Here is a 27667-nt window from a genome sequence, read left to right as displayed (position 1 = left end):
CTCATGTCAGGCTTTGTGTGGGTGGTTCCACCTGACAGTTAGGCATACAGGTCTTCAATTTTTGGTATGGGGTGTCTGTCTAGCTTAGACGTTTTATAAACTGTCAATTTGTAGTCTCCACAAATTCGAAAACTTTGGTTGGGTTTAAGGACGGTGGTCTATTTGTGTTGCCCGTTCTGAGAATCGAACAGGTTCTATTACGCCCAGTTTCCATAATCTGTCCAGTTTGGTGTTGACCTTTTCCCACGATGCCTAAGGTACTGGTCTGGCCTTCATGAATCACATGGTTGCCTCTGGATCAACATGAATTTTTGCTTGCTTTCCCTGGATCTTTCCAAGTTCACCTTTGAAGACTGAGGTGTATTTTTGTAGTAGCTCTGGCAACCCACTTGCTCTCAACTTGAAAAGTTCAGCCCATTCTAACTTGATCTCCTTTAGCCAGTTTCATCCCAGGAGGCTTGGCCCCTTGCCTGCTACCACCATCAAGGGTAATTTTACCGATTGGCTTCCGTAATGAACAGTAACTCTGCTTATGGCTTTGGCTTGGACGTCTTCTCCCAAATAAGTTTTTAATTTGGCATCTGTTTCTTCCAAATTTAATTTATGTTCACCATAATTCAGGTATTTGAAGGTTTGTTCACCAATCACTGTAGTGGAAGCCCCTGTGTCCACTTCCATTCTAACAGGTCTGTCATTTACCTTCAACGTTACTTATGTTGGTTCTGTTCTTCCAATCTTCAAGATATACAATGAATAAATATCTGAATCTGTTACTTCAGGCTCTTCTACATTGTAGATCTCATGGGATTTTTTCTTTTGTTTGAAAGTCTGCCTGATTCCTTCCTTGCACTGTCTCATTAGGTGTCCATTTCGATGACAATAAAAACATTTGATTTTATTAAACTGACAATTACCGTGCAAGGGACAGCCTGATTTAATTTCTCTTTATTTCTTCCATTAACTTGTTTTATCCTTGAAACCAGTTTATTGTTATCTTTGTTGTTTCCTCGCTTTTTTTCATCGCTTTTTCCTCGTCGCCAGTTTGTTGGGACTTATGGATCTGGGTTCAATGCTTGTTTTGGGATGGCCGAATTGGTACAATAGACAGAGTAGGTCACTAGACGCTTCTTAGGTGGAACACATTCTGTTTATTTACAAAGGTATTCAGCAGCTACACTTGTGTGCTTTCAACTCAAACCCTGTCTCTACACTAAAGACTCTAACTATAGCCTGCTGACCATACTGAGGTAACCCATGATACTCTTCTATTGGATACTAAGATCATGTGATCTTCTGTTATAACATTCTTCTTAAAGGCGTATTGCACATCAAATTACTATATGGGGATTACTGAGTGTTCGGGGTTGATATTGGAGTATTTTGGTGAGTTATTGGGGGTATTTGGGGGATTATTGGGGGTATTTGGGTGGATTATTGCAGAAAATGGGTCGATTATTAGTGTATTTGGGCATTATTGGGGGTATTTGACAGGATTATTAGGGGATTTGGGGGATTATTAGGGACATTTGGGAGATCATTGGGGGTATTTGGGCAGTTATTGGGGGTATCTGGGTGATTATTGAGTGTTTGGTGAATTATTGGAGTATTTGGGGGATCATTGAGTATTTGGTGGATTATTGGGGTTTTGGGGGATTATTGGGGACATTTTGGAGATCATTGGGGGTATTTAGGGAGTTATTAGGGGGCATCTGGGGGATTATTGGGTGCTTTGAGTGGATTATTGGAGTATCTGGGGGATTATTGGAATATTTGGGAGATTATTGGGATACTTGAGTGGATTATTGGGGGTGCTTGGGGGATTGAGGGTATTTGGGGGATTATTGGAGTATTTGGGGGATTATTGGAGTATTTGGGTGATTATTGGGGGTATTCTGGGGAATAATGAGGTATTTGGGGGTCAATGGATATTTGGATGAATTATTGGGGGTATTTTGGGGATGAATTAGGGTATTTGGGGTATTATTGGAGCATTTGGGGAACACATGGGGTATTTTGGTGGATTATTGAGGATATATGGGGGGTTGATGGGGCTTTGGGGGATTATTGGAGTATTTGGGGAATTATTGGGGTATTTGGATGATTATTGGGGGTGTTTTGAGGGTTAATGGGGTTTGAGGGGATTTTGGGGGGTTATTAGGGTGTTTGTGTGGATTATTGGGGGTATTTGGGGGGGTTATTGGTGTATTTGGATGGATTATTGGGGATATTTTGGGGATTAATTGGGGTATTTGGGTGGACTGTTGGAGTATTTGGAGGGTTATTGGGGTATCTGCGTGGATTATTTGGGGTATTCCAGGGATTATTTGAGGTTTCTGGGGGTATATTGGGGTATTTGGGGAGTTATTGGGGATGATTTGAGATATTTTGCTAATTAATTTGGGTATTTGGGGGATTATTGGGGTATTTTGGGGAGTTATTGGGGAGTTATTAGGGGTATTTGGGGGTAATTGGGGGTATTTGTGGATTATGTGAGGTATTTGGGGGATTATTAAGGGTATTTGGGGAGTTATTGGGGTATTAGGGGAGTTATTGGGTGTATTTGGGGATTATCAGGGGTAATTGGTGGTTATTGGGAGTTATTAGGGGTATTTGGGGATTATTTGAGGTATTTGGGGGATTATTAGGGGTATTTGGGGAGTTATTGGGGGCATTATGGGAGTTATTGGGTGTATTTGGGGAATATTAGGGGTATTTGGTGGTTATTGGAAGTTATTAGGGGAATTTGGGGATTGTTTGAGGTATTTGGGGGGATTATTAGGGGTAATTGGGGAGTTATTGGGGGTATTTGGGGATTATTTGAGGTATTTGGAGGGATTATCGGGGTATTTGGGGAGTTATTGGGGGTATTTGGGGATTATTTGAGGTATTTGGGGGGATTATTAGGGGTAATTGGGGAGTTATTGGGGGTATTTGGGGATTATTTGAGGTATTTGGAGGGATTATCAGGGGTATTTGGGGAGTTATTGGGGGTATTTGGGGATTATTTGAGGTATTTGGGGGGATTATTAGGGGTATTTGGTGGTTATTGGGAGTTAGGGTTATTTGGGGATTGTTTGAAGTATTTGGGGAGTTATTGGGGGTATTTGGGGATTATTTGAGGTATTTGGGGGGATTATCAGGGGTATTTGGGGAGTTATTGGGGGTATTTGGGGATTATTTGAGGTATTTGGGGGGATTATTTGAGGTATTTGGGGGGATTATTTGAGGTATTTGGGGGGATTATTGGGGGTATTTGGGGAGTTATTGGGGGTATTTGGGGATTATTTGAGGTATTTGGGGGGATTATTGGGGGTATTTGGGGAGTTATTGGGGGTATTTGGGGATTATTTGAGGTATTTGGGGGGATTATTTGAGGTATTTGGGGAGTTATTGGGGGTATTTGAGGCTTGTTTCAGGTATTTGGGGGGATTATTAGGGGTATTTGGGGAGTTATTAGGGGTATTTGAGGATTGTTTCAGGTATTTGGGGAGTTATTTGGGGTATCTGGGGGGTTATTGGGGGTATTTGGAGGGAGGGGCTTTTATTGATTTTGCAGTTGCATCAGGCACTGCGCTGGTCGCTTCTGCAGCTCCGGGCGCGCCGGCGAGTGAGGAAGGACCTCGGACAAGATGGCGGCGCGGAGGCTGCTGGCGGCTGCTCGGGGAGTCCGAGCGCCCCCAAAACCCGGGGGGAGTGAGGTGAGGGCACCGAGGAGCGGGAAGGTCATGGGGGAAGTGAAGGTGACGGGGAGGGAGAAAGGTCACGGGGAGGTCACTCGGGGAGAGGGAAGGTCGAGGGGGAGGTCACTGGGGGAGGGGGTGGTCGCTGGGGGAGGGGTAGGTCACTGGGGGGTAGGGGAGGTTACTGGGGGTTAGGGGAGGTTACTAGAGGAGTGGGGAGGGGTAGGTCACGGGGAGGGGGAGGTCGCTGGGGGAGGGGGAGGTCACTGGGGGAGGGGGTAGGTCACTGGGGGGTAGGGGAGGTTACTGGGGGTTAGAGGAGGTTACTAGAGGAGGGGGTAGTCGCTGGGGGAGGGGTAGGTCACGGGGAGGGGGAGGTCGCTGGGGGAGGGGTAGGTCACGGGGAGGGGGAGGTCGCTGGGGGAGGGGTAGGTCACGGGGAGGGGGAGGTCGCTGGGGGAGGGGGAGGGGTAGGTCACGGGGAGGGGGAGGTCGCTGGGGGAGGGGGAGGTCTCTGGGTGGTGTGGGAGGTCACTGGGGGGGAGGGGGTGGTCACTGGGGGAGGGGTAGGTCACTGGGGGGGTGGGGTGGTCATTGGGGGAGGGGGGATATTGGGGGAGGAGAGATTCAACAAGGTGACAGTTTTTTTCTTTTAAGCACAATACCCTGGCGAGACTGGCAGTGAGTGTCTAAACAGGATACATTCAGAACAGATCTAGCAACTCAAGACTGGGCATCCATGGGGGCTGTGAGCCATCAGCAGCAGCAGAATTGTACTCTATCACAATCTATAACCTGAAGGCCTGGCATAACCCCACTCTACTATTACCATCAAGCCAGGGGATCAGCCCCGGTTCAATGAAGAGTGCGGGAGGGCATACCAGGAGCAGCACCAGGCATACCTAAAAAAGAGGTGCCAACCTGGTGAAGCTACAACACAGGACTACTTGTATGCCAAACAGCATAAGCAGCAAGTGATAGACAGCGCTAGGTGATCCCACAACCAACAGATCAGATCTAAGGTCTGGAGTCCTGCCACATTCAGTGTGGTGAACAATTAAGCAACTCACTGCAAGAGGAAGCTCCACAAATATCCCCATCCTCATTAAAATGGGGAGCCCAGCACCTCAGTGCAAAAGATAAAGGTGAAGCATTTGCTACATTCTTCAGCCAGAAGTGCCGAGTGTATGATTCATCTCGGCTTCCTCTGGAGGTTCACAGCAAAGATGCCAGTTTTTAAGCAATTCAGTTTACTCCAGGTGATATCAAGAAATGGCTGAAGGCACTGGACACTGCAAACTCTATGGGTCTGACAACATTCTGGCAATAGCACTCGAGGCTTGTACTCCAGAACAAGTTGTTCCAGTACAGCTACAACATTGGCATCTACCCGACAATGTGAAAAATTGCTCAGGTATGCCACGTCCACAAAAGAGCAGGACCAATCCGACCCTGCCCATCTTTTATCATTTATAATCCCCATGAATCAGTCCCAAAGGCCAGTTGTTAAAAAGAGCTATGTGAAGTGAAAGGGAATGTGTTTCCCTGCACGTCTCACAAACTGTTTTTCTGCATTGTACCCCAGGCTCGGATCCATATGAGCTCCCACAGAGAGTTGAAGTATGGCTGGTGGGCCTACATGCTGGGTGAAAGAACGATGAAGAAGTTCAAGGAGAACAGTAAAATCATCACCGTCGACGGAAACCTGGCTTCTGGCAAAGCTGCCTTGGCAAAACGTTTGGCTGACAAACTAGGTAAAGTGCTGGGGCTATTCTTCACACAGCAAAAGTTGAATGTTTCTCCATTATCTGTGCGGAAGATTTTTGTTTTGCTCCATGTTGATCTCTCGTGTGGTTATGGTTGTAGACGTGGTGCAGTTGATGGTAGTTATTGTGCCACAGGAGAATAAGGTAGGTTGGGCTGAAATGTGTTGCAGTGAACAACCACAGTTTATGTTAATGCTCTAACGTCATCTGGAAATGGTGAATTATCACAAGTAAAACTGAGAAATCTTTCCCAAAACCCTGGACACAATCAAACAAATCTTGCTTTTAAAGGAGGCTATTTTTGTAATTCAACTATGGGATGTGGGTGTCTCTGGCTAGGCCAGCATTTATTACCCATCCCTAATTGCCCTTGAGAAGGTGGTGGTGAACTGCCTTCTTGAGCTGTTAAGTCCATGTGGTGTAGGTACACCCACAGTGCTGTTCGGGAGGGAGTTCCAGGATTTCGACCCAGCGACACTGAAGGAACGGCCGATTTATTTCCAAGTCAGGATGGTGAGTGACTTGGAGGGGAATTTCCAGGTGGTGGTGTTCCCATGTGTCTGCTGCCCTTGTCCTTCTAGATGGTAGTGGTAGTGGGTTTGGTAGGTGCTGTCAAAGGAGCCTTGGTGAGTTCCTGCACTGCAACTTGTAGATGGTACATGCTGCTGCTACTGTGTGTCAATGGAGGAAGTGAATGTTTGTGGATGTGGTGTATACTGATGTATTAATGTATTTCCATCCATTGTTTTATCTCTACCTTTTAGCCTATTTCAATCCCTTCCCCCCACCCCCACTAGGGCTATCTGTACCTTGCTCGTCCTGTTTTCTACCCTTATTGTCACCTATTAGTACATTTCTTAGCTAATATGACCACTGTCAACACCTCTTTGTCCTTTTGTCTATGACATCTTTTGGCTATCTCTATCTATCACTGGCCCTCTATCCAGCTCTACCTGTCCCACCCTTAAACCAGCTTATATTTCACCTCTCTTCTATTTTTCCTTAGTTCTGTTGGAGAGTCATACGGACTCGAAATGTTAACTGTGTTCCTCTGTGCGGATGCTGCCAGACCTGCTGAGTTTTTCCAACTATTTTTATTTTTGTTATTGTTTTGGATTTTCCAGCATCCGCAGTGTTTTTGCTTTTATCTAAATTTAGCATTAAGCGTTACAACCGCAGTCGGGACCAGTGACGTTTAAAGAGAAATTGGAATGCCTCAGCGATTTTAACTAGAAGAGCTAATTTAAAGGAAGTAAATATTATTAACTTAACACTAGTTGATAACTGAATCCAGTTTTACTTTTACTTCTCCACTCCCCCCCCCCCCAACCACCACCACCACCACCACCACCACCACCACCCGCCCCCCCCGTTGCAGGACTTCCCTTATCTCACAAATTTTGAAGGCTCATTCACTTTTACAGGGACCAACCAAGAGATATACCTCAACCCTCCGGAATTCACTTTGATTTTCCCTCAGCGTTCCAGCTACTCTTCCGAGGTATAAGGTTTTGTGGGGGTCTTTCCATCAGCTTTTGGCTAAGTGACCCTCATGACTGTGGACTCTTTAGCTCGAGGTTGGGCCTCACTGCTTTCTCCAAGCTAACTGAATGTTTTCACTGTGGGATGGAGGGTTGTGGGGGGTGGGGGCAGTGTACTGTAGATTTTTTTCCCGTAGCCCCAAGCTAAACAAATCTTCCAGCCTCCTTTCCCCTCGTGAACTCCAAGCGAGTTGCAGCCTACACCAGAACAAATCTGCAACTGCCTTCTGTGGAAAAGTAACCAGATAAATTAAACAAAAGAGTCTGCTAAACTCCACAGCCCATCTCCATGGCAAAGTGACATGCTTTGGGTTGTTCAAAACAAAATACAAACGAATTATATTTTACCCTCAGCACAACTCTTTGATTCCGTGACCCACATGGATGATTTACATATCTCAGGGATATGATTGCCCTCTCTCCAGACTTGCTGGGCCCATCAGAAAAAAAAACCATGTTTACCAGCTGCCCCTGGCTTTTCATCTGGGAACTACAGAAACAATTAAAAAAAATTTTATTGAGACAAATGTCGACCTTCTGGCTTTACCAAGAGCTGGTTTATCCATTGTTCAGTGTTTACAGACTTCTAACTCTGGCCTCCTAAGATAAACATAAGGGAATCAAAGGTTGTCGGGGTTAGATGGGAATGTGGAATTCGGAACACAAGAAGATCAGCCATGATCTTATTGAATGGTGGAGCAGGCTCGAGGGGCCAAATGGTCTACTCCTGTTCCTATTACTTATGTTCTTAACACAGGTTACCTTTTAACTGTAATTAACCCAGGGTTTGTTTGATTTGCATTTTCTTTAGGGGTTGTTTATCAGTTTCTTAATCGGGGTTTTCCAATCATCCACATTTGACACTATAATTCCTAAAACTAAAAGTTACCTCTAAAATATTAATATAAACCATGAACTAAAGGCTTATGACATATGTCACAGTGTTCGGTTCTGTCGGTCCCCTGTACCTCAGCATGCATTCCCACACTTTGTTTATCTGTTTTTAAATGTAGTCCTTGCTACATCAAGTGTCAGTTTGAAAGAAAGAGAACACTTCCATTTATATAGCGCCTTTCATGATCTCAAAGGGCTTTCCAGCCAATAAAGTACTGATCAAGTGTATTCGCTGTTGATAATGTTGGAAGCATGGTAGCTAATTTGCAAGCTCCCATGAACAACAATGTGCTGATGACCAGATAATCTGTTGGTCGAGGAGTGAGTTTAACCAGAATACCCGGGATAACTGCCCCACCGCTGGCTCTACTTCGAGTGGCATCATGGGATCTCCTACAGCCACTTGAGAGCGTAGACAGGGCTCAATTTGACATCTCATCCAACTAACACAAGAGTTAGGAGCAGACCATTCAGCCCCTCGAGCCTGCTGTGCCATTTGATAAGATCATGACTGATCGGATTGTGGCCTCAACTCCACTTTTCCTGTCTAAGTCCATAGGACCATAGGAAAGTTATAGCACAGAAAGAGGACATTCAGCCCGTCGTGCCTGTGCTGGCCAAAAGCGGAGGAAAAGAAACTAGCCGCTCATTTTTAACCCCACTTTCCAGCACCTGGTCCGTAGCCTTGCAGGTTACAGCACTTCAGGCGCAGAACCAGTTACCTTTTAAAGGAGTCGAGCATTTTATCCTCAACCACCGATTTTGGCAGTGAATTCCAGACACCCACTACCCTCCGGGTGAAAAAGTTTTTCCTCATGTCCCCTCTGATTCTTCTGCCAATCACCTTAAATCTATGGCCCTGGTAATTGACCCCATCAGCTAGGGGAAACAAGTCTTTCCTGTCTACTCTATCTAGGCCCCTCATAATTTTGTACACCTCAATTAGGTCACCCCTCAGCCTCCTGTTCTAAGGAAAACAATCCCAGCCTATCCAATCTTTCCTCATAGCTGCAATTTTCAAACCCTGGCAACATTCTTGTAAATCTTCTCTGTACTTTCTCCAGAACAATTAAGTACTTCCTGTAATGTGCTGCCCAGAACTGTGTACACAATTCCAGTTGTGGCCTAGCCAGCATTTTATATAGTTCCACCATTACATCCCTGCTCTTGTATTCAATACCTCACCCACTAAAGGAAAACATTCCATATGCTTCCTTTACCACCTCATCCACCTGTCTTGCCACCTTCTGGGGCCTGTGGACATGCACTCCAAGGTCGCTCACTTCCTCAACCCCTCTCAATATCCTCCCGTTCATTGAGTATTCCCTTGCTCTGTTTGTCCTCCCCAAATGCATTGCCTCACACTTTTCCGGATTGAATTCCATCTGCCACTTTTCCAGCCACTCAGCCAAATCATTGATATAATTCTGGAGACAACAACTATCCTCCTCACTCAACTACGTGGCCAATTTTTGTGTCATCCATAAATTTCCTAATCGTGCCTCCCACATTTAAGTCTAAATCATTAATATATACAACAAACAGCAAGGGCCCCAGCACTGAGCCCTGTGGAACACACTGGAAACCATTTCCCATTCGCAAAAACATCCATTGACCATTATCCTTTGTTTCTTTTCACTGAGCCAATTTTGGATCCAACTTGCCACCTTCCCCTGTAACCCATGAGACCTCACTTTTTTGACCAGTCTGCCATGTGGGACCTTGTCAAATGTCTTACTGAAATCCATGTAGACAATATCCATTGCACTACCCTTACCAATTCTGCTTGTTACTTCCTCAAAAAATTCTATTAAGTTAGTAATACACGATCTTCCCCCAACAAAACCATGCTGACTATCCCTAATCAATCTGTGCCTTTCTAAGTGACAGTTTATCCTGTCTCTCAGAATTGTTTCCAATAATTTGCCCACCACCGAAGTCAGGCTGACCGGCCTATAATTTTCTGGCCTATCCCTTGCACCTTTTTAAAATAATGGCACAACATTCGCAGACCCTCCAATCCTCTGGGACCTTGTCTGTGTCTAGTGAGGATTGAAAAATGATCCTCAGAGCATCCACTATTTCCTCCCTGGCTTCCTTTAACAACCTAGGATACAAACCATCCGGCCCTGGTGACTTATCCACCTTCAAGGATGATATCAGTCCCTCCAGTACTTCTCTCATCATGCTCATCGTATCTAACACTTCACACTCCTCCTCTTTAACTAGAATGCCTGTATCATCCCTCTCCTTAGTGAAAACTGAGGCAAAGTACTCATTGAGAACCCTGCCCACATCATCAGCATCAACACACAAGTTACCATGTACATCTCTGATAGGCCCTACCCTTTCCTTAGTTATCCTCTTGCTCTTAATGTACTGGTAAAACATCTTTTGGCAGTTAAGCCAAGAACCCAGTGTGTTTTCATATCCTCTCTTTGCTTTCCTAATTTCCTTTTTTACTCCATTCCTGTACTTTCTATGCTCCTCTAGGCTTTCTACAGTATTAAGCTTTTTGTGGCTGTCATAGGCTTTCTTTTTCTGCTTTATCTTGGCATGCATGCTTCTGGATAACCAGGGGGCTCTAGATTTGGCAGTACCACTCTTTTTCTTTATAGGGATAGTGCCTTTAGAATCTCACTGTTGAATGCTTCCCACTGATATGACACTGTTTTTCCTCCTAGCAGCTGTGTCCAGTCCACTCTCATCTCTCAGCTTTGTAAAATTTGTCTTTCCCCAATGTGGAACTTTTACTCCTGTTCTATCTTTGTCCTTTTCCATAATGATGCTAAATCTAACTATATTATGGTTACCATCTCCAAAATGGTTCCCCCACTACTACTTCATCCACTTGCCCAGCTTCATTTCCTAAGACTAAATCTAGAATTGCACCCCCTCTCATTGGGCTTGCTATACGCTAGCTAAAAAAGTTCTCTTGAATGCAGTTCAAGAATTTTGGGCCTGCTGTACCCTTCACACTGTTCATATCCCAATTGATATTAGGGCAGTTGAAGTCCCCAACGATTACTGCCCTATTATTTTTGCACTCAGATATTTGCCTGCATATTTGCTCTTCTAACTCCCTTCCAGTATTTGGGGGTCTATAGTATACTCCTAGCAATGTGTCTGCCCCTTTTTTATTTCTGAACTCAACCCAAATGGCCTCATTCGATGCTTCATTTAGTGGATCATCCCTCCTCACAGCTGTAATTGATTCTTTAACCAATGTGCTGCACCCCCAACTTTTTTATCCCCCTCTCCATCCTGCCTGAAAACCCTCCATCCAGGGATGTTGAGCTGCCATTTTCTCCCCTCTTTAAGCCAATTTTCCACTATAGCGATGATATCATGCTGCCAGGTGTTTACCTGTGCCCTCAGCTCACAAGCTTTATTTACTATGCTCCTTGCATTTACATATACACCTTTTCACACTGCCAAATTCCTGTGCTGTACACTTTTTAACTTGTGCTGCTTCTGTCTTTCAGAGCCACTCACTAATTCTCCATCTCTTGATCCCTGCTCTGAATTTGCTCACAGATTCCCCGGCCCCTGCCAATCTAACTTAAACCCTCCTCCAACAGCAGTAGCGAATCTCTCTGCAAGTATGTTTGTGCCAGTCCTGTTCAGGTGTAGGTTGTCTGACTTGTACACGTCCCATCTTCCCCAGAACCGGTCCCAATGCCTCAGAAATCTGAAGCCCTCCCACCTACACCAGCTTTCCAGCCACACGTTCAATCGCTCAGTTCTCCAATTTCTATACTCGCTTGCACGTGGGACTGGGGGTAATCCTGAAATTACTGCTTTAGAGGTCCTGCTTTTCAGTCTCCTGCCTAGCTCCCTAAAATCTGCTTTCAGGACCTCATCCCCTTTCCTACCTAAGTCATTGGTACCAACGTGGACCACGACCTCTGACTGATCACTCTCCCCAAGAAGAATGTCCTGGAGGTGCTCCGTGACATCCCTGACCATCCTGACCTACACACCATCCTGGAGTCACATCTACGGCCACTGAAGCGTCTGGTCTGTTCCCCTAAATAATGAATCCCCTATCACTACTGCTCTTGCTCCCTGCCTGTACAGCAGAGCTGCCTGTGGTGCCACAAACCTGGCTTTGATTGCACCGCTCTGAGGAACCAACGCCCTCACCAGCATCCAAAACGGAAAACTGATTCACGAGCGGGACCCCAGGGACTTACTAGTTCCCTTGGATTGCCTAGCGTCATCCGTTGCCCCTCTGCCTCCGGGCTCCTAAACTGCGGTGTGACCACCTCTCTGAACGTGCTATCCACATAGCTCTCAGCCTCGCAGATGCGCCATCATCCTTGATTCCCTTGTTGATCGATAATCTATCTACTTCAGCCTGGAATACATTCAATTACCTAGCCTGCACTGCTTTCCGAGGAAGAGAGTTCCACAGACGAGCGACGCTCGGGGGGGAAAAAAACCTCCTCATCTCCTCCTTAAATGGGAAACCCCTAATCTTAAACAATATCCCCTAGTTTTGTACTCCCCATGAGAAGAAACATCCTCTTAGCGTTCACCCTGTTAAGTCCCCTCAGGATCTTAGATGTTTCAACATGATCACTTCCCATTCTTCTAAACTCCAATGGACCAGAGCCCACCCTATCAACCCTTCCTTATAAGACACCCCTTTCCTCCTGGCAATCAAGCGAGTGAACCTTCTCTGAACTGCTAATGCAGTGATATCCGTTCTTAAGTAAGGAGACCGAAACAGTACACGGTAATCCAGATGTGATCTAATTAAGACCCTGTACAGCTACAACAACACCTCCTTCCTTGTATAAGCAATTCCCCTTGCAGTAATATTGTTAATTGCCTTGTTAATTATTTGCTGTACCTGTTAAAGAACTTTTGTGATTCATGTGCCCAGGTCTCTGTGTAGTGCAGCTGTCTGCAGTCTCTCTCTATTTAATTAATATTCTCCTTTTCTATTCTTCCTGCTGAAGTGGGCAAGTTCACATTTTTCCACATTGTACTGAATCGCCAATTTTTCTCCCACTACCTTACCCCCATCTAAGCTATCTGACAGCACCTCCAACAGTGCAGTGTGCCTTCGTCACTGTGCTGGGAGTGTCTGCCGAGTATGTCTTGCATTCGTTTATCTGGAGTGAGGCCCAAACCCACAGCCTCTGACTCAGAGACAAGAGTGTTGCTCACTGAACCACAATTGCTAGCACACTTGCCTCTGAATCAGAAGGCCAGTATAGGTCAGTGAACACAGTGGGCGATGGGTGAATAAGACTTGGTGCGATTTGTGATGCAGGCAGCGGAGTTTTGGATGAGGCTTTAGCTTTTAGAGAGTGGGAGGCTGGCCAGGAGTGCATTCGGATAGTACAGTCTCGAGGCAACACAAGCATGGATGAGGTTTTCAGCGGCAGATGAGCTGAGGCAGGGCAGAGTTGGGCAGTGTTACCCTGGTGGAAGTTGGCGGTCTCCGTGATGGCACAGATTTGTGGTCAGAATCTCATCTTGGGTCAAATGTGACACCGTGGTCTGGTTCACCCTCAGGCAGTTGCCAGGAAGATGGATGGATTGAATATCCCCACTTCTGACCTTGTGATGGAAGGAAGGTCATTGATGAAGCAGCTGAAGATGGTTGGGCCAAGGGCACTGCCCTGAGGGACTCCTGCAGTGATGTCCTGGAGCTGAGATGACTGACTTCCAACAACCACAACCATCTTCCTTTGTACTGGTATGACTCCAACTAGCGGAGAGTTTTCCCCCTGGTTCCCATTGACTCCAGTTTTGCTAGGGCTCCTTGGTGCTGTACAACTTAAAATGCTACCTTGATGTCAAGGGCAGTCACTCTCACCTCACCTCGGGAGATCAGCTGTTTTGTCCATGCTTGGACCAAAGTGTAATGAGGTCAGGAGCCAAGTCACCCTGATGGAACCCAAAATGAGCGTTGGTGATCAGGTTATTGCTGAGTAAGTGCCGCTTGATAGCACTGTCGACAACACCTTCCATCATTTTGATGATAGAGAGTAGACTGGTCATTTAGGGAAGGAAATCTGCTGTCCTTACCTGGTCTGGCCTACATGTGACTCCAGACCCACAGCAACGTGGTTGACTCTTAAATACCCTCTGAAGTGGCCCAGCAAGACATTCAGTTGTAACAAACTGCTACAAAGCCATAAAAAAGGAACGAAACCGGACGGACCACCCGGCATCGACCTGGGTACCGGAAACAACAACGGCAATCTCAGACCTGTCGACACGGCAAAGTCCTCCCTTAATAACAGCTAGGGGCTAGTGCCAAAATTGGGAGAGCTGTCTCACAGACTAGTCAGGCAACAGCCTGATATAGTCATCTTCTCGGAATCATACCTTACAGATCATGCCCCCAGACACCACTATCACCATCCCTGGGTATGTCCTGTCCCACCGTCAGGTCAGACCCAGCAGAGGTGGCAGCACAGTGGTATTCAGCCGGGAGGGTGTTGCCTTGGGAGTCCTTAACATTGACTCTGGACCCCATGAAGTCTCACGGCATCAGATCAAACATGGGCAAGGAAACCTCCTGCTGATTACCACGTACTGCCCTCCCTCAGCTGATGAATCGGTGCTCTTCCATGTTGAACACCTCTTGGAGGAAGCACTGAGGGTGGCAAGGGCGCAGAATGTACTCTGGGTGGGGATTTCAATGTCCATCATTGAAAGTGGCTCGGTAGCGCCACTACTGACCGAGCTGTCCGAGTCCTAAATGATATAGCTGCTAGACTGGGTCTGCAGGTTAGGGAACCAACGATGGAAAAACATACTCAACCTCATCCTCACCAACCTGCCTGGCACAGATGCATCTTCCCATGATAGTATCAGTAGGAGTGACCACCGCATAATCATTGTGGAGACGAAGTCCTGCCTTCACATTAAGGATACTCACCCTCCATCGTGTTGTGTGTCACTACCACCGTGCTAAATGGGATAGAATTTGAATAGATCTAGCAACTCAAGACTGGCCATCCATGAGGCGCTGTGGGCCATCAGCAGCAGCAGAAGAGCACTCGAACACAATCTGTAACCTCACAGCCTGGCATATCCCCCACTCTACCATTCCCATCAAGCCAGGGGATCAACCTGGTTCAATGAAGAGTGCAAGAGGGCATGCCAGGAGCAGCACCAGGCATACCTAAAAATGAGGTGTCAACCTGGTGAAGCTATAAAACAGGACTACTTGTGTGCCAAACAGCATAAACAGCAAGTGATAGACAGAGCTAAGCGATCCCACAACCAATGGATCAGATCTAAACTGTGCAGTTCTGCCACATCCAGTCATGAGTGGTGATGGACAATTAAGCAACTCACTAGAGGAGGGGGCTCCACAAGTAGCCCCATCCTCAATGATGGAGGAGCCTAGCACAGCAGCGGAAAAGATAAGGGTGAAGCATTCGTAATAATCTTCAGCCAGAAATGACGAGTGGATGATCCATCTTGGCCATCGCCGGAGGTCCCCAGCATCACAGATGCCAGTCTTCAGCCAATTCGATTCACTTTCCATGATATCAAGAAATGGCTGAAGGCACTGGATACTGCAAAGTCTATGGGCCCTGACAATAACCCGGCAATAGTACTGAAGACTTGTGCTCCAGAACTTGCCGCACCCCTAGCCAAGCTGTTCCAGTACAGCTACAACACTGGCATCTAACCGGCTATGTGGAAAATTGCCCAGGTTTGTCCTGTACACAAAAGCAGAACAAATCCGACCCAGCCAATTACTGCTCCATCAGGCTACTCTCGATCATCAGTAATGTAATGGAAAGGGTCATCAACAGTGCTATCAAGCGACACTTGCTTAGCAATAACCTGCTCACTGAGGCCCAGTTTGGGTTCCGCCAGGGCTACTCAGCTCCTGACCTCATTACAGCCTAGATCCAAACAAGCACAAAAGAGCTGAACTCCTGAGGTGAGGTGAGAGTGACTGCCCTTGACATCAAGGCAGCATTTGACTGAGTGTGGCATCAAGGAGCCCTAGCAAAACTGAAGTCAATGCATATCGGGGGGGAAAACTCTCTGCTGGTTGGAGTCATACCTAGCGCAAAGAAAGATGGTTGTGGTTGTTGGAGGTCAGTCATCTCAGCTCCAGGACATCACTGCAGGAGTTCCTCAGGGTAGTGTCCTAGGCCCAACCATCTTCAGCTGCTTCATCAATGACCTTCCTTCCACCATAAGGTCAGAAGTGGGGATGATCGCTAATGAGTGATGATGTTCAGCACCATTCATGACGACTCAGATACTGAAACAGTTCATGTCCAAATGCAGCAAGACCTGGACAATATTCAGGCTTGGGCTGGCAAGTGGCAAGTAACATTTGAGCCACATAAGTGTCAGGCAATGACCATCTCCAACAGGAGAGAATCCAACCATCGCCCCTTGATGTTCAATGGCATTACCATCACTGACTCCCCACTATCAGCATTCTGGGGGTTACGATTGACCAGAAGCTGAACTGGTCAAATAAATACTGTGGCTACAAGAGCAGGTCAGAGGCTAGGAATCCTGCGATGAGTAACTCACCTCCTGACTCCCCAAAACCTGTCCACCGTCTACAAGGCACAAGTCAGGAGTGTGATGTAATACTCCCCACTTGCCTGGATAAGTGCAGCCCCTACAACACTGAAGAAGCTGGACACCATCCAGGACAAAGCAGCCCACTTGATTGGCACCACACCCACAAACATTCACTCCCTCCAGCATTGATGCACAGCAGCAGCAGTGTGTACCATCTACAAGATACACTGCAGGAATTCACCAAGGCCCCTTAGACAGCACTTTCCAAACCCATGACCCCTTCAATCTCGAAGGACAAGGGCAGCAGATACATGGGAACACCACCATCTGGAAGTTCTCCTCCAAGTCACTCACCATCCTGATTTGGAAATATATCGCTATTCCTTCACTGTCGCTGGGTCAAAATCCTGGAACTCTGTTCCTAATAACACTGTGGGTGTACCTACACCACATGGACTTCAACGGTTCAAGAAGACAGCTCACCACCACCTTCTGAAGGCCAAATAGAGATGGGCAATAAATGCTGGCCCAGCCAGCGAAGCCCACATCCAGTGAATGAATTTTTAAAAAACCGGCGGAGCATGGATCAGATTCGGCCTGCCTTTTGTGGACAGGACATACCTGGGCAATTTTGTACAATGTCAAGTAAGTGCCAGTGTTGTAGCTCTACTGGAGTAGCTTGGCTAGGGGCATGAATAGTTCTTTAGCATAAGTCTTCAGCACTGCTGTCAGGTTGTTGTCAGGCCCAAAGCCTTTGCTGTATCCAGTGCTTTCAGCTGTTTCTGAAGGCCATGTAGGGTGAATCAAATCTTCCCAATTCGTGGATGCTGAGGCACTCTACAATGAACCCTCCAGAGAGACCAGGAATTGAATTTGAGATGTTCCTGGTCTGTGTACCATACCTTGAGGTTCATTTCTGTGCTGCCCTGCCAGGGAAATTAGGCATCCTTTCCCCTTTAATTACATTGAGCGGATAATTTAAACAAATCGGATAGGGACGTCGCTAGCATTTGTTGCCCATTCCACATTGCCCTGTGAAAGCAGTCAAGAGCCAGCCACATCGCTGTGGGCCTGGAGTCACATCTAGGCCAGACCGGGTAAGGACGGCAGATTTCCATCCCTAAAGGGCATTAGCAAGACAGATGGGTTTTCATGATAATTGATGATAGCTTCATGGTCACCATTTACATTCCTGATTTAATGAATTGAATTTGAATTCCACCAGCTGCCAAGGTGGGGTTTGAACCCATGTTCCCAGAGCGTTAGCCTGGGCCTCCAGATTACTAGTCCAGTGACAGCCCCCATCATGGTCCACGTAATTTTTTAAATGCCATTTTCTGTAACTGTAAACGACCACTTCAAAAGTATTTACTTGACTCTGAAGTACTTTGAAATGTCACGAAGTTGTGAAACACGCTATCTAAAAGCAAGTTGTTTATTTCTTCCTTTTCAAAACTGTGTTCTCACTGCAACTTATTAACGCTCTGCTTTCTTTAGGCATGTTATACATCCCTGAGGTTGACGTCCATTACTGGGACAGGAAGACAGGTGATGGCCAGAAGTTGAGTGCCATATTCAACGGCAACTGCAGTGTGGAAAAGTTTTACACTGATCCCAAATCTCCTGATGGCAATTCCTACCGGCTTCAGAACTGGATGTACCACCTTCGCACCCTGCAGTACTCTGACGCTCTGGAGCACCTTCTCCAAACAGGTGTGAATCTAAAAAGAACTTGCTCACTTTTCTTCCAAAAGCCAGCAGTACAAATCTAAATATTCCAATGCTGCAGATTCGACTCCATTAAGGGCGACTCTAATTTGTTGAGATAAATTCTTAAAAGCAATGATGAATTCATCTTTCTGTGGCTACTGATTACCCTAACGCATTTGAAGTTTTATCTTTCGAGACTTACACCCTCCTTATCTACCATCACATACTTTGGAACTCGAATGATTCATTTCACTGTGGAAGTTTGACTTTTGGCTGTCTTTAAGTAAACTAGGTAATTTGTGAATGTATTATTATGTTGAATCTGCAATCACCGTGCTGGTTGGTGGAATGCCTTGACATTACTGATAGCAATGAAGTGGCAGAATGTGTTCGTTTAGAAGCTCATCACAAAAACAAAGTTGTTTGCATGGGAGACTTTAATTTTGCTATAAGATAGGAAGAGCAGAGTAGCTCAAGTCAGACAGGTACCGAGTTGTTTTCTGAGTGCATTCAGGATAATTTTCTGGAGCAATATATCCTAGAACCAGCAAGAAGACAGGCAGATTTAGTCATCTTCACAGTGAGGAAATATTTAACGGCAGCTATCAAATGATTGAATTCAATGCATGGTTTGAAAAGTAGAAATTTAACAGTGGTTGAGATTCTAGATTTTGGTGAATGCTATGACCGATGCAGTTGGTAAAGCTGAGTTGTTTAAAATTCTCAGAGGGAAACTTTAAACAACTGTCATAACCTATAATTTTAGGTGTTATGTTTGAGATGCGACTCTAAATTCAGGAATCACGCCGCCAGTTCTCAAAGCTTTACATTAAACTAAATGAAATATTCTAGTAATTTACGCAGTTTAAAATATACATACACATGTCTTCGAATTACTACTATCGTCACTTTTAACAAATTCCCAAACTAATCCCCATTGAGGCAACAGCAGCCCATAGACTTAACTAAACACCAGGCAAAGCATTTTCACCTTACGAATTCAAAATGAGGTTATTTTCACTTTGGTTCCAGTGGAGCCAGTTAGAGGCTTGCAGCTGCCTTTTGATCTTACATCCCCCGCCTTCTCTGCATACCCGAGAACTGCTAAAGTTATACCTACCACTAGTGATTGAATGTTCATTCTCATTGTATCAAAAACCTCTGAACTAAACCTCTCTAACAATAAAATCCCTTTCATAGTACCAATTTTATTAGTAATATAAACATGTTGCTTGGTATCTGCCAGATAGATAGCAGTTTTCACCCCACTTCTTGAATGCTCTATTCAAAAAATGCAAAGGCACGCTATCTCTCTTCCATATCAAAACTAGTACATATCAAAGCACCCAGACTAGCTGGCTTTAATCCAATTAAGACACACCTACAGACTAAACCTCTATTTTAAAAGAGAAATATTTTCCAATAATATATATATTAATAGCTTCATGACAGTGAGGCTAACTTCAATGAGGTGAGGGAGACACTGACAACAGCAAAATGGTCAAAGCTGTATTGGATAAAACCACAGATAAATAATGTGAGGTGTTAATAAACATTAGCTTGATACAAGGCACCTATAACTGACTAAACTTAATGTTAGCAAGGAGAGTGTGTTAGGAAAATAATGGCACTAAAGACTGTCAAATCCCCGGCAGCTGACGGTTTTGTACCCGGGGTTTCAGAGGAAATGGGTGAGAAGATTGAAGGTGCTTTGCCATAATCCTCTGAAGTGAGCTCTATTTATGAATTGTCTCTTTTAGTTTGGAAATGTAACTCCCATCATTTAAGAATGGTGAGAGAGAAAACAGGAAATTATAGATCAGTTAGTCACATCTTTTATGGGGACATTATGGGACTCTATAATTAGAGGCAGAGTGACTGAGCACTTTATTTGAGAAACGCAGAGAACCTTTATAAAAGATAGCTCATGTTTAGTGAACTTAACTGAAGTTTCTAAGTAACTAAAATAGTGGACAGGAGAATGTGGATGTAGTTTATCTGGACTCCCCGAAGGGAGTCTGTGATGTAGTGGTAATGTCAACGGGCCAGTAATCTAGACACCCGGGCTAATGCTCTGGAGACATGGGATCAAATCACACCATGGCAGCTGGTGGAATTTACATTGAATTAACTCACCAGAATGTTACCAAGGCTCCAAAGGTTAGGTCATGAGGAGAGATGAGGTAAACTGGGCTTGTATTTCCTGGAAAAAAGGAGGTGCTGATTTGATTGTGGAAGGAAGTTAGAGAAACGTTTTTCTGCCAGTGAGGGACTCCAGGACAAGGAGACACAATCTTAAAGTCAGAGCCAGGCATTTCAGGAGTGAAAGTAGGAAACATTTCTTCACACGCACAGCGGTGGAAGGGTGGAACACTGCCCCACAAAAAGCAGCAGATCTTAACTCAATTAATAACTTTAGATCTCAGGTTAGTAGACTTTTGCTAGCCAAGGATGTGGAGCCAAGGCAGGTGGACGGAGTTAACATATGGATCAACCATGGCCTCACTGAATGGTGGGACAGACTTGAGGGGCTGAAAGGCCAATTCCTGCTCCTATGTTCCAGTGTTGCTACTGTCAGTAGCCAAGAATATTTTGTGAAGCCGAGGCTGCCAGCACTTCCATGCACAATAAATTTTGCTGGAACGCTCATGATGAATGTGGTAACTTTAAATTTATGGTGAAGTTTATATGCACACATATAGTTAAGCACTGTAAACTGGGACAGTTTCACTATTTTAGCACAAGTTATAACATGGTGTGTTTCCATGATTGCTGTTTGCCTTCAGCTCACTAAAGCAGCCATTCCTTCATCACGTGTGGTCCCAGGCATTGCATGTCTACCACAATTCAATAATCATCCGCAAAAAGCTACCCCTCTTCCGCTCATCTGCGGATGTTAATTTTTAGTGATGTTGGCTGGCTCACAATCATCAGCAGGAAGCCTGGGTCACTTTTGTCTCCTTTGACCCACGGCGGTGAGGCAGCATGTGGTGCCCTCGCTGTTGAGTCCAGACCAACAAACTGAACTGGGCTATTCAGGATCTCGCTGGATAAATGCACTTACCCATCAAGGGCGCTTCAGTTGTGCTTTCCAGTGTTAATGTTGACGGAGGTTGTGAACTGACAATGGCTACGCGATAGATGAAATTTTGTTGACAGGTCTAAGGATTGGAGTCGAGGCAATTCAAAGGGATATAGAGAGTTTCTCCAAGTAAAAAACTACAGTAACATATATCAGATGGATCCTGTCAGTTATATCACAGTGTAGCCAACAATCGGCGGGGTGGGGGGGGGGCGTGGGGAAGTTGTCAACAGAATTGCATTTTGATCTATTTGTGTTTGCACCTCTAGGACAAGGTGTCGTATTGGAACGGTCGCCCTACAGTGACTTTGTTTTCCTCGAAGCGATGTACAGACAAGGCTATATCCGGAAGCAGTGTAAGCAGCACCTTTTATAGCAGCGATGCCCTGCATTCTCTGTGTTCCCCAACTGCCAAGAGGATGCCTTGAGCTTGGCTTTTAATCGCCCTCTTTCGCTGAAAGCAGTGATCGCTGTCGGGCCATGATTCTGCAAGCACCCGCAGCATTGCCCAAGCAGCCACCTTCATTTGAAAGTCTCAGCATCAAGAGGTTGCTCGCATACTCCCACAATGCTGAGATCAAGTATTTTCTCTCGCCTATATTCTACAGTTGTGGAATGGGAGGGTCAAAGGCCAGGGCAGTCAAATAATTATAAGTATGTACCCTGCCTGATTATGCTTTCTGTTTTGTATATTACAAACTATTTACAGCACAGAAACAAGCCCTTCAGCCCAATAGATCCTTGTTGTGTTCATGCTCCATACAAGTTGCCTCCTCTCGTCTTCATTTAGCCCATTCACTATATCATTGTACTCTTTTCTCCCTCATGCGCTTATCTAGCTTCCCCTTAAGTGCATCCATGCCGTTCATCTCAATCACGCCCTGTGACAGTTCTAAATTCCCATCACTCTGGGTATGGAAGTTCCTCCTCAATTCTTTATTGGATTCATTAATGACTGTCTTCTACTTATGGTCCCCAGCCCCCTTTTGGTCCCAATTACAAGTGGAAACATTTTCCCTATGTCTCCCCTATCAAATCCTTTCATGATCTTAAAGACTTATATTGGGCCACCCCTCAGTCCTCTCTTTTCTATAAATAGGAGCACTAAGCTGTTGGATTTTTCAGCCAGATATACGCTGTCCGTTCTGGAAAATCTATTTTGCACCTTCTCCAACTTCCAAATCCTTTTATAATATGACACCTAGAAGTGTGCACCGTACCCCCAAGTCTGGTCTAATCAAGGCAAGATACTGGTTTAACACAACTTCTCTGCCTTTCAATTCTATCCGTCTAGAAGCGAACCCTAGCGTTTTGTTCGGCTTATTTATAGCTTTAGCAACCTGCAGTGCTACTTTTAATAAATGGTGTTTCTGTATCCCCGATTTCCTTGGCTTCATTTCGACATTCATTTTCCAAGGTGCATCTGACCACCTGATTCGTTGTACCGAAAGGTCCACTCTGACAGCCTGTTAATATCATCTTGTATTTAGTTCCGGCCCTCACCTGTGTTAATTGCAGCCCCCAATTTGGTGTCATCCGCAAGTTTTGAAATTGTTCCTCCGATTCCCGAGTCCAAATTGTTTATGTCAATGGTGAACAACAGTGGACCCAGGTCCAATCCTTGTGGGGCACCACATCCCACCATTTGCTAATCTGAGTAACTGCCTTTACTCTGTACCTTGGTTAGACTACACTTCTAGCGTTAATGTGAACAGTTCTGTTCTCCATGTTTATATAAAGGCCATAGAGGCACTGGAATAGGTGCGCTAAAAAAGAGGTGGAATTATTTTTCTCCCAATGTCCCCTTTCCAGCTTCAGTTGTGCGGCAAGCTGTTGGAATTACATGCACATTAGCCTGATGGCGGTCTCTGCATACTTATTACAGTCCATTCCATAAACCAAAGACTGAGTGAGGAGATGTTCAGTGTCAGCTCCTCGGCTGGCAGGCTGGCTGAAGGACCAGCCGGCTATGTCATGTCAGCGAGAGGCGGCTTTGACCCATGGCCTCAGTCCTGCTGCTGTGAGGAAACAGTGACCATGAGCTTGGGTGAAGAGAGGAGTAACTCGCAGACTGGTTTTTAATGCGCCTGCCAACCTCCCAGCTCAAACTGACCTTGGTACAGGCTGGGAGGAGGTCAGTTATTCTCTCGGCCACATAAAATGGAGGAATTTGCTTCCTACGCACAGTTACTGCCTCTTCCCCCGCCTACGCCCCCCCAACCCCCTGCACCCCCACCATCACCAGAAAATAAAAGTCAAGCTTATGGAGCTTATAATATGGGAAGACGGCGACGTAGTGGTAATATCACTGGACTAGTAATCCAGAGGCTCAGGCTAATTTTGTGGGAACATAGGTTCAGATCCCACCTTGGCAGCTGGTGGGATTTAATTTCAATTGATAAACCTGGAATTGAAAGCGAGTCTCAGTAATGTCGGCCATGGCATGACCATGTTGTGAAAACCCATCTGGTTCACTAATGTCCCTTAGGAACTGCGACGCTCACATCCCATGAGAAAATAAAGAAGAAATGATGAAACGTTCTGGTGGACCGATTATGCCTTGCATCTCTCGCCAGAATAGATTTACCTCCTGTAAATATTCCACCTGTTTCCGAAAATGTAAGATGACCTCCCTTCCGAACCAGGCCAATCCCATTTAATATTTTGTCGGAGATTGTGGGCTTCTCAATACCTCATTATTGACATCCTAGGAAGGGGGGTGGGAAATAAGAGAGGTTTGCACCTTCTGTGACCTAACCTGCTTTCTAGCCAGTGGAGTGTTTTTGAAATGTGCCACTCTTTATCACAAAGGAAATGCAGCAGCCAATTTGCACACAGCAAGTTCCCACAAACAGCAATGACCAAGTGTTTTTTTGTGATCTTAATTGAGGGACCTCAATTTAATGCCTCACCTGCAAGCACGTCCTCAATGTTGCACTATTTTGCCGGCCCAAGTCTTTATGCTCAAGTCCTGGAGTGGGTCTTGAACCCACAGTCTTCTGACTCAGAGGCGAGAGTGCGACCCACGAAGCCATGAGCTGAGAGCTTAGGTCTGTTTGCTTCTGTAATTGTCTCCCTCCCTACACTCTACCATTCAGCTTTGGCGCATTCCAATGAAAGTGAAATCCACAATAATGAAAATCTCATTTTAACAATAATTACAGCTGCAGGTTACAAATTTTACCTGGGTAGATTTGTAAACTTTAACTTCACTTTTAACACTGAGAAGGCAGTCAGTTGCATCACATTCCTGTCAGCGATTTGCTGTGTATTTTTGGCTCAGGATTTTTTATTTTAAATCGACCGACATGATAGATCCAACATTTTTACTCGGTTTTGATCTAAAGTTGACTGTTCATGAACTGCAATTTTCTTCTGCTCCAGTCTTTATCAGACCTCTGCAAAGGCAAAATACAGTGGATGCTGGATATGTTCCGATGAAAGCTCATCAACCTGGAACGTTAACACTGCTTCTCTCCACAGATGCTGCCAGACCTGCTGAGTATTTCCAGCATTTTTATTTTTGTTTTTACTTAGATCTTTTCCCAGTTATTGTGCTCATGTCCTGCTCAATTTTCAGGTGTCGATCACTACAATGAACTAAAAGGAAACAGCATTTGTGAGTTCTTACCCCCTCACCTTGTTATCTACCTGGATGTACCTGTTGTGGAAGTTCAGAAGCGATTGAAGCAACGTGGTGAGGTAAGGCTTTTCAAACTCCTTTCATTGTGTTCATATTGGTATCCCACGGTTGTGTGAACTAATATTAGAGTACATTGCTATTGAATGAACAAATCTCAGGTCATTGATTGCATCTTTTGTGTTTAGTGGACAAGACATTGGTTTGGACACCACCATTTTAATGTATTATTAAACTTAGTACACAATTGTGGGTAAACTTTTGAGATGCTATTGTGTGGGCAATTCCCAGAAATAACTTTGTCTGTGCAGCCCTCTCCAGCCTTACCTTAGCTCATCTACTCTAGGCCTAAGGCAAAAGCTGAGTCTCATTGTTTATCATAAGAGCAAACTACTGCAGATGCTGGAAATCTGAAACAAAAATAAATACTCTGTCCAGCTCTACCTGTCCCATCCCCCCTGAACCAGCTTATATTTCACCTCATTTTTATTTTTTCCTCAGTTCCGATGAAGAGTCATAAGGACTCGAAACGTTAACTGTGTTCCTCTTTGCAGATGCTGTCAGACCTGCTGGGTTTTTCCAGCTACCATTTTTTGTCTCATTGTTTATCACTTGCTGACTTTGGTGTAGTGCGTTGAAGCACTCAATGTATGGTGCAATGGGATGTGGGTTTGTCTGCATGATTTCCTTTCCCATTCCTCATCCACATGAGTTTCTTGGTGAAGTTGCAGTGCTTTGGAAAGTGACTGGCAGCTAGGAGCTTCTGCACAGACTTGGGAGTGGGGGGGTGGGTGCGGGTTGGAAAATACCCAACACGGTGGTCTTCTGTCTATGCCCTTCTGTCCTTCTGTGCACATTAACATTCCACTTGTGCTGTGTGGTTGTAGTCTCAGGCTGAGGGGTCACTCATTTCTGACTAAGCTGAGGATCAAGCAGCCTCACAGAGTCAGGGGGCTACCTGACTATAAGGGCATCACAATCAAATCATCTGCAGGCATTTCCACAACATGGGCCTCTAGATTGCAAGTAAGAGGGAAACGCTCCAACATCTCTTTTCCCCTTTTGTTTTCCAGAAATGCTTATTCACTTTGTAGTTATTCCAGGGATTGAACTTGGCTTCTCTCTTTGTCTATACAGCTCAGTGGATGAACTTGCCTGACCACTGGGCGAGCTCCATCTATGCTGTCCATTTGTTATGGATTTATTTTGTGTATTTAAGTAATAGCTTGGCAGTACAAGACTTAAGCACTGCTGAACAAAAGAGACATGCTGTCGAAGCTTTTCATCTTGCTCTCATCAGGACAGATGCAAGAATGCCAAATTTCAAAGGGAGCAGCAATTTATGCTGCACGTGAATATGTTTGCTATACAGCAGATTTGTGTGCCTTTTAATGTGTTTAAGGGGAAGTTAGCTAAGCACATGAGGGAAAGAGGAAGAGAACAATGTGCTGGTAGCGTGAGATGGGGGAGGGTCGGAGGAGACTCGTGTGGAACTCTCATCAACAGCACGGATCATTTGGTCTGGATGGCCTCTTTCTGTATTGTAAATTCTATCAATGCCTGGCCTGGACATTTCCTTCAATTTCTTAAAAAAAAAGTTTTAACGATGACCACGGAATGGCTGACCATTGTTGATGTAAAAACCCATCTGATTCGCTAATATCCTTTAGGGAAGGAAATCTGCCTTCCTTACCTGGTCTGACCTACACGTGGCTCCAGACCCACAGCCATGTGGTTGACATCTACATGCCTTCGGAAATGAGCTAGCAAGCCACTCAGTTGTAACAAGCCACTACAAAATCTCAAAAACAAGGTACGAAACTGGACGGATCACTGGGCATCGACCTAGGCACCAGAAACGACAGTGGCAATCTCAGCATTGTTGACCCTGCAAAGCCCCCCTTATTAACATCTGGGGGCTAGTGCCAAAATTGGGAGATTAGTCAAACAACAGCCTGACATAGTCCTGCTTACAGATAATGTCCCAGACACCACCATCACCATCCCTGGGTATGTCCTATCCCACCGGCAGGACAGATCCAGCAGAGGTGGTGGTGACACAGTGGTATATAGCCGGGAGGGAGTTGCCCTGGGAGTCCTCAACATCAACTCCAGACCCATGAAGTCTCATGGCATCAGCTGAAACATGGGCAAGGAAACCTCCTGCTGATTACCATGTACCACCCTCCCTCAGCCGATGAATCAGTGCTCGTCCATGTTGAACATCACTTGGAGGAAGCACTGAGGGTGACAAGGGTGCAGAATGTACTCTGGGTGGGGGACTTCAATGTCCATCACCAAGAGTGGCTCGGTAGCACCAGTACTGATCGAGCTGGCTGAGTCCTAAATGATATAGCTGCTAGACTGGGTCTGCGGCAGGTAGTGAGGGAACCAACATGAGGAAGAACATACTTGACCTCATCCTCACCAACCTGCCTGCTGCAGATGCATCTGTCCATGACAATGTTGGTCGGAGTGACCACCGCACGGTCCTTGTGGAGATGAAGTCCCGCCTTCACGTTGAGGATACCCTCCATCGTAGTGTGTGTCACTACCACTGTGCTAAATGGGATAGATTTCAAACAGATCTAGCAACTCAAGGCTGGGCATCCATGAGGCGCTGTGGGCCATCAGTAACAATAGAATTGTACTCAAACACAATCTGTAACCTCATGGCCTGGCATATCCCCCATTCTACCATTACCATCAAGCCAGGGGATCAACCCTGGTTCAATGAAGAGTGCAGGAGGGCATGCCAGGAGCAGCACCAGGCATACCTAAAAATGAGGTGTCAACCTGGTGAAGCTATATCATAGGACTACTTG

At 45.5% G+C, this 27667-nt stretch overlaps 1 protein-coding gene across 1 annotated transcript in view; it reads left to right on the top strand.

The window, feature by feature from the left end:
- Window positions 1–3590: 3590 nt before the first annotated feature.
- Window positions 3591–27667, top strand: part of ndufa10 (NADH:ubiquinone oxidoreductase subunit A10) — a 142567-nt gene continuing 118490 nt past the window's right edge. The window contains exons 1-5 of the mRNA XM_041201813.1: window positions 3591–3698; window positions 5266–5434; window positions 17908–18123; window positions 21472–21558; window positions 24783–24904. Of these exons, the coding sequence (XP_041057747.1) occupies window positions 3630–3698; window positions 5266–5434; window positions 17908–18123; window positions 21472–21558; window positions 24783–24904 (663 nt within the window). The 5' untranslated portion in view covers window positions 3591–3629. The remainder of the gene's footprint in view (window positions 3699–5265; window positions 5435–17907; window positions 18124–21471; window positions 21559–24782; window positions 24905–27667) is intronic.

This window comes from Carcharodon carcharias, chromosome 12 (assembly GCF_017639515.1).
Source record: "Carcharodon carcharias isolate sCarCar2 chromosome 12, sCarCar2.pri, whole genome shotgun sequence".
NCBI classification, from domain to species: domain Eukaryota; kingdom Metazoa; phylum Chordata; class Chondrichthyes; order Lamniformes; family Lamnidae; genus Carcharodon; species Carcharodon carcharias.
This window is presented reverse-complemented; position numbering and strand designations above follow the sequence as displayed.